This window comes from Podarcis pityusensis (assembly GCF_964106645.2).
Source record: "Podarcis pityusensis genome assembly, chromosome: 3".
Taxonomy (NCBI): Eukaryota; Metazoa; Chordata; class Lepidosauria; order Squamata; family Lacertidae; genus Podarcis; species Podarcis pityusensis.
The window spans coordinates 40,721,411-40,733,827 of NC_138026.1; the positions used below are offsets into that span (position 1 = coordinate 40,721,411).

General features: G+C 40.4%; 1 protein-coding gene across 1 annotated transcript in view; it reads right to left on the reverse strand.

The window, feature by feature from the left end:
• The window catches only part of IBTK (inhibitor of Bruton tyrosine kinase), a 44,669-nt gene that overhangs the window by 7,407 nt on the left and 24,845 nt on the right, over positions 1–12,417 (reverse strand). Inside the window, exons 14-24 of the mRNA XM_080998726.1 lie at positions 11,883–11,965; positions 11,757–11,794; positions 8,825–8,921; positions 7,382–7,483; positions 6,830–6,947; positions 5,457–5,517; positions 4,567–4,694; positions 3,765–3,877; positions 2,000–2,148; positions 1,066–1,229; positions 311–403 (exon numbers count right to left, since the gene is read on the reverse strand). Coding sequence (XP_080854852.1) covers positions 311–403; positions 1,066–1,229; positions 2,000–2,148; positions 3,765–3,877; positions 4,567–4,694; positions 5,457–5,517; positions 6,830–6,947; positions 7,382–7,483; positions 8,825–8,921; positions 11,757–11,794; positions 11,883–11,965 — 1,146 coding nt within the window. The remainder of the gene's footprint in view (positions 1–310; positions 404–1,065; positions 1,230–1,999; positions 2,149–3,764; positions 3,878–4,566; positions 4,695–5,456; positions 5,518–6,829; positions 6,948–7,381; positions 7,484–8,824; positions 8,922–11,756; positions 11,795–11,882; positions 11,966–12,417) is intronic.

Below are 12,417 nucleotides of genomic sequence, written 5' to 3' on the forward strand. Positions count from 1 at the left end.
GTCCTAAATTAGCAAAAGTACAGAAACTCCATAGCTGTGATACCACCAGTGGAGGCGGGGGAGGGAGGCACAAATCTTTCAATTCTATCCCTCCTGATCTGTTTTTACACAATCATGCAATTAATAAACAATATTTCTGAGGCAAGACAGGTGCTATATCATCAGGTAGATCAGAGCCCCATAAAATTATTTCCAAAATAAAGTTTCAAAGCCCCCCTCAAAAAGTAGGAATTTATAAGTAAGTTAAGAATTTAAATTAACACAAATAGATCTTATCATTTCTCTTATTAAATCATTTTCTTTTACCAACCCTGAATTTATCTTTGGCATGCTTCCACATTTTTGCATGTTTTCTTCAATTTCCATAATAGTTCTTAAATCCATAGCAGGGGGACTGGCAGGACTGAATGAAACAACAACAACACCACAACAAGTTGTTACTTTTCAAGACATCCATTTTTACTTATCTTCTACTTGCCAGGTACCACTGAAATATTCTATATCTTGCATATATTTTGTAACCGGATGTATAATTTATGTCTCCTTCCTCAATTATGGCAAACCTCAAATAGAATGTTTTATATATTTTCCAGAGAACACATGCAAACATCAGGGACACTTTTAGTTTCACTGACGATGCCCAATAACATTAACTTTTAGTTTGTGTGAAGTTTGGTGACATTTCTTTCAAAGCCTACCATGAAGTAGATCCTTAAAAGCCAGCACGTTTGGGCTGCATCTTTTACACAGCTAAAGTCGTAGTAACTCCCAATGAAAAGGGGAAAGTAGCACTTTCAACACAGAGTCAATATAATTGCTTTTAACTTAATGTGCATAACTACCACTAAATAACCTGGTCATCTGATGCGTCAGAAAACATGTCAACAACTATGCAGGCCAAATGCCCTCTGGAATGTGAACTTCCCTTCCACAATGAAGACTCACTAGGATGGAGGAGAAATTCAATTCACATTTTAACTTACCTAATTCATGGCATCAGCAACCGACTCAAATACTGTTAATAACTCAGCACATGACACACGTGGGAACAAACAAAATATATACCTAAAAGAGCTGATAACCCAGTTGGAAGAGCTTGCGGAGGTGTTTTTGTTGTTAGGAATGCACTGTGGAAGAGATATTTTTTGCAACGATGTTCTCTCGGGTATTTTCACCTCTTTTTTAGCATTTGGAACGTGTGCACGGGAAACACACATTTTCTCTTTCACCTAAAGTCAAAGCACACTAAAATTACACAGTTTTAAGACACAATATGTGCATTTACGGACAAATATGATGAGAACAAAACCGGATTCTGCATTTTATCCAAAGTAGATCCAGAGAGCTATTTCGGCATGCCCAAGAGCTTGGCATGAATCTCATATTCTGTGGGATTTTCAACACCCTTCGGCTTTAGAAATGGTTTGCCATGCAACAGTGTGGAAGGCCTGTGGCTTAACATGTCAAAAGCCCTGCATGGTGCTCTGGACTGCTCTGTGAACGTATTTCAAGAGTGTAATCATGTTCACAGTAAGTGGTATTTATAAGAGCTACAGTCCTTCAAGTTTTAAGAGAATCCTTTTATAACTTATTCATATTACTGCATCCAATACAACTATTCAATTAAATGCAACAATGTAGCCATTTCGCTCCTTTAAAATTTATGCTACATTAAGCAAAGAAAGTATTCTGTTATGTGGCATACATAAAGATTAGAAAGAAGCCAACTAAAGAAGAGACGGGTTATCTGCATTATTCAGTTACCAAATGCATATACATTAAATGTGTCTCAACACGGCCTCACCAGAATTTTGAAGACCCATCAAGGTTTGCTTGGTGTTCAAGAAGATCCCCAAGCTTTTTTGCTCTTTTTTTTTTTTGCAAACTCAAAAGCAAAAATAAAAATAAAAGATTGGCACACATGTTTAAAAACATTAGATGCTGTGTTTTATTTAATTAGTAAACACTGAGGCAAAAAGAGAAATTAAAATGCTCTAACCTCAACTTTATCTGCATTGAATCCTGCTGTGAAGTCAGGGGACTGCAAATCTCTGGGGCTATTCACTCCTACGTAGCTACCTTCAGAATCCGAGGTCAGCATTTCAGGGAGGGATTCAATGGAGTTGGTTTTATCTAGTTTCAGTATCCCTACAAGTATTAGCAGAGGAAGGAAAAAAGAAATGGTTAGTCTCTGTAATTCAAGCTTGATTAACACCATATCCTGGCAATGTAAGTTCCCCGAGATGCAAAAGTTGTTTGAGTTGGGGTGGGGATTGCTATCCTATGCCTTACAGCCCATCTGCTTGACTTCAAAAGATCCAGCCCTGATCTCACCCTGATCTCACCCGAGCCAGTTTAGCAGATAGCTTCCTCACTCCAATCTCAGCATTTACTCTTCACTACTTATCTGTACAGTGGTACCTCGGGTTAAGAACTTAATTTGTTCTGGAGGTCCTTTCTTAACCTGAAACTGTTCTTAACCTGAGGTACCACTTTAACTAATGGGGCCTCCTGCCGCCACCACACCGACGCCACACGATTTCATCCTGAAGCAAAGTTCTTAACCCGAGGTACTATTTCTGGATTCGCAGAGTCTGTAACCTAAAGCGTCTGTAACCCGAGGTACCACTGTACTTTCTGGGAAATGAAGAGGCACGGGGAGAGCCCTGTCTGTTGTTCCCAATGCCTTTACAGGCTCCTGTTAAGGAAACTGAGCCCTGTGCAGGAACAGAAGAGTGTCTTCTGCTTCTCCTGATGCCCAGTGCTACTGCTGCCTGTGCTGGGGCAGCAGCCAAACTGGACGCTAAGGAGTATGTATGCATGTATGTATTCTGACATCCCTTGAAGTTGTTTGTTTCTGCAAGGTCCTGTTGAGGCTCTGGGAGTCAACACCAGTGATCAGGTTATCTATTATGCATTGTATAGTTGTACTGTAATAATGATACAAACAAGCCATCTTGCGATACAGAATAAGGTAACGTGTTTTTCAGTTGAAGATTTCAGTTTGCTCTACTTTGTCATGGACTATTGAGAGGAAACTCTTGCATATAATGGAGAGAGAGTGAGAGAGATAGAGTCAGATAGAAACAGCAGCAGCTGAATGCACCACATCTTGCACAAGTGAACTGGCTTCATCACTTTTACTGCAATGAAGTTGCCTGCAACTGAATGCAGAGGTCAGGGGAAAGCCCTGTCTCATTTCAGCACAGCTCTTTGCAGCCTTGGGGTACAATTTACAGAGCTTAATCAAAACATTATGTATTATCAAGTCCACAGCCACAATGAAAGCAAAAACAAATGGCAATAAAGTAGCAACAAGCCCCAGCAAGTCACTCACACCAACAATTTTTCAGCCTGGAAAACGATTGTCACACGATACAACAGATTTACAATAGTACATGAAAAACAAAGTGGCAGCTGACACATGTGAATCAGAAACCTTCCACTGATCCTGTCAGGTGGAAGGGGCTCTAGAGGAACAGGCAGAGAGCCACAAATAACTCAACCAAAGTATCAAGAAAGCATGCATACTAATTGCTTCCCACATGATCCACACAATATTCACAATGTATTAGGTGACTAGTCTTCAACCATGTTGAGATCCATGCATCCCAGAGCTAATTCTGGCATTACAGAACTAACAGAAACTGAGAACCATACCTAGTACACTACTATTTTGTGAGTATGCAGATTTACTTAACTGACAACCACTTTAAATGCAATCTACAAATCAGTAGTGAAAACAAAGCTCATCTGTCACTAACCTGTAGAGGGTGGGCTCTGAATAATATCAGAAAGATTATACCCTCCTGAGCTGTCTGACCGTTTTCGTGGCTTCTTCTTCGCCTTTGCTTTTGCTTTTTTGAAAAGAGCTTCCCTGGTTTAAAGCAAAACACTTTTATTTAGATTTCACTTACTTTTTTTATTGTGACAAACAGAATTTCATCTTTTCTTACTACATTCTCCCAGGCCCAAGTTTTCCCAATATCAGGACCGTGTCTTTTCCTAACCCAGTTTTTAAAAGCCATTTTAGGCAAACCTTTTTAAAAAATAAAAATAAAAATACAAGAATTTGTTTCCTTAAATTTAAGTATCGGAGCTCTACAAATCATCCCCTGCTTTAACAAATACCCTTTCTCCATCTTTTCTTGTTCAGCTTTGAAATGGGATAATGAGATTCACACTGGGGATTTACGATACCCAGGGAACATAACACAGTTCATTTAAAAGCCAATTACTATCATAATCCTGTCTCCATCCCACCCCAGTCCCCCTTACTATTTGAACCAAAAGATGTATGGGCAGTAGTTTTTCCTTACCAAAGAAAATTCTGACATTTAAAAACTTTTATATGGAATGTGTTTACTGACACCAATCCACATTGTTCCATTCTAGCTTGAGATTTGCTGCTTAGAATAACTGAAAACAAATAGGAACACAGCAGGTGAGAGGTGGGCAGAGCAATCCAAACCTGAAGCTGAGGCTCTGTGAAGCAACAGAGCTACCGCCACACTAGAAGCCTCGTCACTCACAGCAGTAGAAGGTGGAGGGCAGGCAGACACTTACTGAATAGTTTGCTCTGCACTCAGCTCTTCTTTCAGGAAGACAAAGGTTTCTCCTTCCTCAGGCTCCAAGGAACTAATATCAGGGCCATCTTGGTATGGAGTAATTACCCTTCTGACCATAGCAGGAATCTACAACATCATAAATGCTTGTTAAGCTGTGCACTAGGAAAAACAGGTACGCATTGAATGCAGATTTTAAAAATCTGTGCTGTTGTGCATTTTGATATCCCATAAAATCCAGTTTGGAAGAAGAGTGACTAACCCCCAGTTTGGGGGTGTCATTTCCCACTTTTTTTTTTTTTGTCTCCCTGCACCCAGACCCCACTATTTTTGGTGGCAGCAAAGAGAACAAACATTAAAGGTGACAAAGCACTGCCGTGGATGGAGCCCGGTGCTCCCGGGTCATTGGACTGATTATTTCAGTCAAGAGTATATGGCTCCCAGAGGCTTGCCCCAGGGTAAATGTGGCCCTCATACCAAAAATGAACAGCCAGCCACCCCTTGTTTAAAGTATGGCATGGTAGAGAAACCCTCCATACGATTACTCTAAGGATGTGTTGGCATATATAGATGATTCATAAAGTAATCTAAAACATTTGGAGTAATATAATCCGAGTAAAGTTGTAAATACCTGGTGAAGCCTTGACAAAGTTTCTAAACCTATATTTTATTCATTATAACGACAGTTCAGCAGACTCTGGAGGAGTCTTGCTTTAGTATCTGCGGGACTCTTTTTCTATTATGGCAATTTAAACCATGAGACAGATTATGAATGCTGCACAATTAGAAAATAAACTGGTCAGAATTTCTTTTAACAAAAGACATATCAAGACATTTCATCACTCAAGCTGCTTTAAAATCTAGCCTACTTAAACGAATAATAGCACTTACCATTTTTCTGTAGGAAACGGAAAGGTCCTTCAAAACGTCATCACTTAAAACATCTAGAGCCCTAAGACAAACACATATTAAATGCAAATTCAAGAGTGGCTCGCTGATGACACTCAACATTTAGTTGTGCCCAAGCACAAGGAAATGAAAGGCAATCTTGATAAATTCTACTTAATTCATAAAGTATTTGGGTGTACTGATAACAGAACAAGATTCTAAAGTGCTGGGGGTTTAATGAGTTGCTACAGACCTTAGACCTGTAAATGCCTGCTTGTGAACTGTCTCTTGGCTTAGTCCCAATTCTAGAATTTCCAGGTAATCTTTTTTTATTATTATTAATGGTACAAGTGTGAGTGGGTGGAAAGAGTAATGGTACAACAGCTCTCCAGATAACAACTTCCCAAGACCAGGAATCAAGCAAAGAACTACAGGTGCTGCTATGATGGTACAGAAAAGAGAATCTGCGGGTGAAGTATGCAAGGAGAAATGATGAAAGGAAAGAGAACAGACAAGAGCAGAGATTATGTAGAGCAACCTCTCCCAATCTGGTGCCCTCCATGTTTTTGACTACAATTCCCATCAAACCTGACTATTGGCTATGCTGGCTGGGACTAATGGGAGTTGTGGTCCAAAATATCTGGAAGGTTGAGGAAGGTTGGTTTAAACATGGGATGCAGCCTGTCATTCAGAAGGCACCAGTAGCAAAATGGATCAAAGAGAAGAGCGTAGAAGACTGTGAGAACAGGAAAAAGATCTGAGTGGTAAATATTAAGGGAACAGAACTGGGAAATCTAGAGGCTAGGCCCATGTAACTTGAAACTGATGTGGTAAAAGACAGGGATCCAGTACAGGCACAAACCCTCTTCAGGCTTTAATGCTCCTGTGTTGAGTGACATGGCAGCAGGAAGTGGCAATACCATGAATAACTCCATCCACTAGCCTTCAGATGAACAGCACATCTATCTATGCTGACAAAGCTTATCTGTACACAGCTGAATACTCAAAGGCCCTGTACACTACTTGGCGTGCCCCTGTTACTCAGCACATGAGCCTTAATGCCCGAAGGGAGCTATAGTTACTTTTGCCAAACCTCCAAAACCTTTTAAATAATGGCTCCCTCACGCCATTCTGAAAATCTGTTTGAAATGTGACACAAGCATTCTCTTTAAATCGCATGTGTTTATCAATGTCACTTGCTTGCCAGCTCTTTTATTTTAAAATGTTCATGTGTTACATTTTCAAACTGCTTTTTAAACCTGATGTGTTGATGTCAAAGCAGGATACGCTCAATGAACGTTAATATACTACTCATTTCCCTGTGGGTTATGGTCTGAGACAGTAGTTGAGCATGGAGTGCCAGGGATTGCTTTTACCTTGTTTCAAGTATAGCTGCCATGTTTAGAACGATGAATTGCAAGCAAGATTGTTTCAATTGCTCAGCGTTGTACATTGCTGCAAACTCCAGAAGCTCAGCAGCATTCTTCAAAGTAACTGAAATTGGGGGGAAAGGAAGAGAATACATTTCCCAAGCCATTTCTGTTAAAATGTCACTTATCCACAATATAAATTTATAGTGCTTTGCAGAAAATTCTGGGGTATGTACATAGATCATCTGGGGCACTAACAAAGCCATTTGGACTTGCACAAATGGAATGCATTATCTAAAATTCCTCCATTCATGCTCCACAGGTGCATACTGCAAAGGAAGATTTATAATGGAAACTTTATTTCAGAAAGTTTATCCACCATTACTAGGGTTCCTTACAGCACAATTTGAATGTCATTGGGCCTAAACATTTTATTTTAACAGGCACACTACAATGATGTGCAATAAATAACATCATATTTTGACATTCATGCAAGCTATTGTGTAACTTTAAAACAATAAGTAGCATTACTACAGGGTCAATCCAGTAACAACTCACGTTTTTCGGTAATGGCTACTTCACAGATTTCTTTCAGTCGCAATGTAAGGAGCTGATCCGCTACCACAAGAATATTGCAGATGAATTCCACATTTTGAGATTCTGGAAATCATTGGAAAATTGTATCTTGAGCCTAGTTTCCAACTTTCTCTATTTATTGTCTATCTGTTAACTCAGCCAAGATTACAGTCTAACATAACACAGTATGAATCAGCCCACTCAACTGCAGACGCCTTCAGATGATTAGTTAGCCTGGAATGTGCAAGTCACTCTCTAGGGGGGAAAAACTATCCCTATTCTGTGTGCCATACTGAGGCTACCGAAAAAGGTACAGATCTCAGCTTTCTGCAACCTTAATCCAATGCTTTTGCAACTTCCCAGTACTTGTTCTAGTCCTAGTAGATCTAGTAGTTGCCTCAACCCTCCTCTACCCTTTCATATTTGTCTGGTTTATGGAAGACATGATGCCATTTTTACATAATCAGCCATCTGCATCTCTGTCATAAGGTGATTTGGAGTAAAGTGTGGTCAATATGCAGATGACACCCAGCTCTATCTCTCTGCTCCAATTAAACCAGGAGAGGCAGCTGGTGTGTTAGATCAGTGCTTGGGGAAAGCTTGGTCCTGAAAGACAGAGGTACTATGTGTCCTGATTGCTCATGTTCCAGGAGGTGGGGAGATGGCCGGCAGCTTAGGGGTGCTCCTGGATTCAACACTCTCACTGGAGGCTCAAGTGTTTAGCAGTGCCTTTTTTCAGCTACAGCTGTGGCCCCTTTTGTACAGAAATGACTTGGCCACTGTGCTCCATGTTCCAGTAACTTCCAGACTGGATAATTGTCATGTCTTCTACGTGGGGCTGTCCTTGAAGATGACCCAGAAACTTGATCCAAAATGCAACAGCCAGATGACTGGGTGGGGCTCCTTCGGGTCTCATACATGCCATTTTAAAATAGTTGCCCTGCTTACCAGTTCATTTCCAGGCCAAATTCAAGGTGCACACTTTAATGTTTAAAGCCCTAAACCACTCAGGCCCCAAATACCTGAAAGATCACATCCTTCCCTAACTTCTCAAGGTGCTAACACAAGTGGAAGGTGCCCTCTTGGTTGCTCCATTGCCCTCAGAAGCTCAGGGCAGTCGTGGCAGCAGTCCCTTAGTTGTGGAATTCGCTTCCCACATAGGTATGTCTGGTGCCTTCATTGCACTGCTTTCAGCAAATGCTGAAGACACACATCTTTATCCTGGCTCTTTACACTTGTTTCAAACTGTTTTTAATATTGTGTAATACTATGTTTTTAATTGTTAGGTTTACATGACATTATACCATTTGTGTAATTTAATCCATTAAGCTGGCATTTTGCTATTGATACTATTTTCATCTCCTCCTCCTCCTGTTCCCAGATTCCCAAGCATGTAATTTATTCCCATTCTATTAAAGTCCTTACCTTTTACTATAACAGCTTCGTCAGTGTAAATATAATCCAGAATGACCTGCAGGATGTCAGAGGGGAATGGCATTTCCAGAGCAGCACAACATGATGCCTAAATGGAAGCGGGTTTAAACAAACATTTCAAATGCCAGCCCACTTTAAGATCCAGTAGAAGCTCCTTGCGAACCTTTAGGGAAGTCATCAGATTTTAAAAATGATATGTGCCATTACAAATAGTGCATGCAACAGAAAACTAGTAAAACTAGTAGTAGTAACAGCAGCAGCAGCAGCAGCAGCAGCAGAATACATAAACCTTTGATCCTTTCCAAATAATCCAGATCACCAATGTATTGTGTTTACTCTTCTGTATTCATATATATATATAAAGTGTCTTGGTAGCTTTCATAAAAATCAACATACTAACAGGGTGGGTGAGCAGTGTTTCCAAAGGTTCCAACAGCCAGTGAACACATTCCCCCTTCAATGACCTCAGATGCACATTTTACTAAAGGGTTTAGAGTATGAGTGACCAATCCTCAAGGAAGAACACCTCCAACGTTTCTGCATGGGTCATAGTTCTGAGCATGCCTCTTGTTTGGAAGATGATGGAATAGAAAGCCCATGCTAGGAATGATACAATGGCACCCAATGGAGAGAGCTTGAACAAATTACCCACTCCCAACAGAAACTGATTAGGAGGAGACAGGCGAAAACAGTACATCATGCTGAGATGCAGAGGGTAACCTCCTCTGCATTTATGCGTGCTGGGCTTATAAAAAACCTTCAACTTCTCGTGGTGCACAATGTGGGAAACACTGACATAGAGCATCCATCCCTAATCAACTGCTCTAAACAAACCAGCCAAATATAAACAAAAGGAAAAACTTCTTATGAAGATAGCATTCTGCAGTCATAACAGAATTATCTCAAGATTGTTGGCAAACACCCCATTTGGGAAATAAAGTAGTAAGAGGTTCCATTAGATTATTCACAGCTATTAGTCATCCTCTGGCACTTTCAATATGCATAAACTTGAAGAGGACTTGATCCGACTTAACGTTTTCAACGTTTATTGGAAAAATCTCGGTTCAGATGGGCTGCTGTAACATGGAAGGAATTTCAAGAACCAATTTCTGGGTTACTGTTACATACTTCAAACTCTAGTATTATGTGTCCACCATTAAAGAGAACAGCAAGCCACAAACTTGTCATTCACATCTATCCATCGCCTAAAACAAACTCAAACCGGCAGAACTTGCGCAAGTGCTTACTAATTAATTCTTTAAGTATACAAGCATTACCTGTAACCAAAGAGGTCTATAACTACTAGCTACCAAAAGTCAACCTGCAGAATAAAATATCTATCCCATCATGGCCAGTAGGAAGTCTAGGAGGACAGAATTCCATACACGTTAGATATCTGGCAGAGCATGTGGTAATATTCTGTTGTAAAGGTTCATTAGTTTCTAAAAGCATTATCTATATGGCAAGGGCTGGGGGCAGGGGGTAGTATGCAAAAAAATGCTAGCTATTGATTATTTGGATCTTGATATTTGAATATGTGGTATTTTAGGAAACAACCAAGGCAAACACATTTCACAGGCATGGGTGGGCTTATTTCAATAAGAGCACAAGACAGAAAGACCCAGGGACCAAGAAGCCAATAACTTCAAGAAAGAATGGGGAAAGTTTCTAATTTATTTAGGAGACCACTGTAAGCAGATGAAAACATTAGCAGGATTCTAACAACACTTGTAATGTAACTAATACGATGGACAATATAGAAAGATACAAAATATTGATTATACAGTTGACAATAGGACCCATGGAGAGGAAGGTGGGAAGTCGAGGGATTCAGAGAAATCTGTATATATGGTTATGTATTTGGTAATGTGACAATCTTTTACTTGTAAAATAAATAAAAAAATTATTTCAAAAATGAAAGAAAGACCCAGTTTGGACATAACAATAGGCCAAATCATGACTTGTTGTGAATGAGTGAGTCTGCAGGTTTCCGTAGAGGAAATCAAGGCTCCTCCTCTGGTCCTGCTGCTGCTGCTGCTGCTGCTGCTGCTGCTGCTGCTGCTGCTGCTGCTGCTGCTGTGAACCAAGCCATAGCTTGGCTTAGTATGTCATCCAAACCTGGGCTTCTGGTTAATCTCACTCCAGGCAACCACAAGATGTAACCAACGTTTGTTCTCTCTCTGGGAGCCAGTGTGTCCACGCTAAGTAATGGTTTAGCTTAGAATTATGTGCAAACTAAGCCAAAATAAAAGGCTGCTGGGGTTATTTTCAAAGTATGGCTCAGAAATAAGGCATTTATAACTATTTCTAACCTACAAATTTATTAACTTCTGAAGCTGCCTTTTACCAAGCCAGACCATTGCTCCATCTAATGATTAATCCATTATTGTGTCTACTCTGATTAGCTATGAAGCCTCTCCAATCTTAGGCAGAGAGGCTTCCTTACAGAGAGTAAGAACATTGGTCCACCTAGCTCTGTACTGCATAGAAATTGGTGTGTATCTCCAGAGTTTCAGCTAGGCATCTGTCCCAGCTCTATCTGCAGGTGTCTGGACTGAGCCTGGGACCTTCTGCATGCAAAGCATGTGTTCAATAGTCCCTCAAACCTTTCCCCCCATTTCTTTTAATTAAGCTGCCATAAATTAACCACAATTAAAATCCCATCATCGAAACAGTATTCCAACTAATGTATCACAGCTACTATAAAAGGCCCCTTGTGCTCAATATCATTTATGTAATGAAGGGTGCACATGTAGAATTCACTGCTGGATAATTTTTATATTCTTGCCTTCTGTTTTGCAAGCCATTACAAAGTTCTCTTTCGTGAATAATTACTTTCTCCCCCACAACGCCTGAGTAAATATTTTTGCACAAATTAAAGACGAAGGGCAATGCATCCAAGCACTTATACAGGCACGCTTACCTCAATCCAGGAGCTGCTCAGCATGCTGTGAAAATAGTCTGAAAAGGAGAGAGACCTCATTTTGACATGCATTAAAAGACAGATCTCTATTAATAACGTGGCCAAAGTACCTTACATTATACCTACCAAGTCTTGCGCAAAGCACACATTTGTGACATGGGAATTCTTTTCCATCTACAGATTTCATGGTCACATCACAGAGGTAGGAGCTGCAAAACAATTAAAAAACCTACTATAAGGAGACATTAAAATGCAAATGTGGTTTAATATAAACAAGGATAAAGTAATGCAGTGGGATAATAGGGGGATAATCACCAGATTTTTTCCGGAGTTAAGAAACTGAACAGTTTATACAGGTTAGTACATATGGGGAAGGGTATTAATTAACATAGAGAGGGGGGCAATCTGGTTGGCTGTGGGCATGACACAGACCGGGACTCCCCCATGACAGGGGGGACTCAACACGCCCCCACTGACCGCGGGAATGTGCAAGAGCCGACACAACCCCGCCCCTCTGTGAAGAGGAGCGGCCTTAATGAACATAGAGGCGTATGGTCAGTAACAGTTCAGCATACAGCAAGCTGGTTGGTTCTGCAGTGATTCACACATTTACAGTCATACCTCGGGTTAAAGACATTTCAGGTTGAGCATTTTCAGGTTG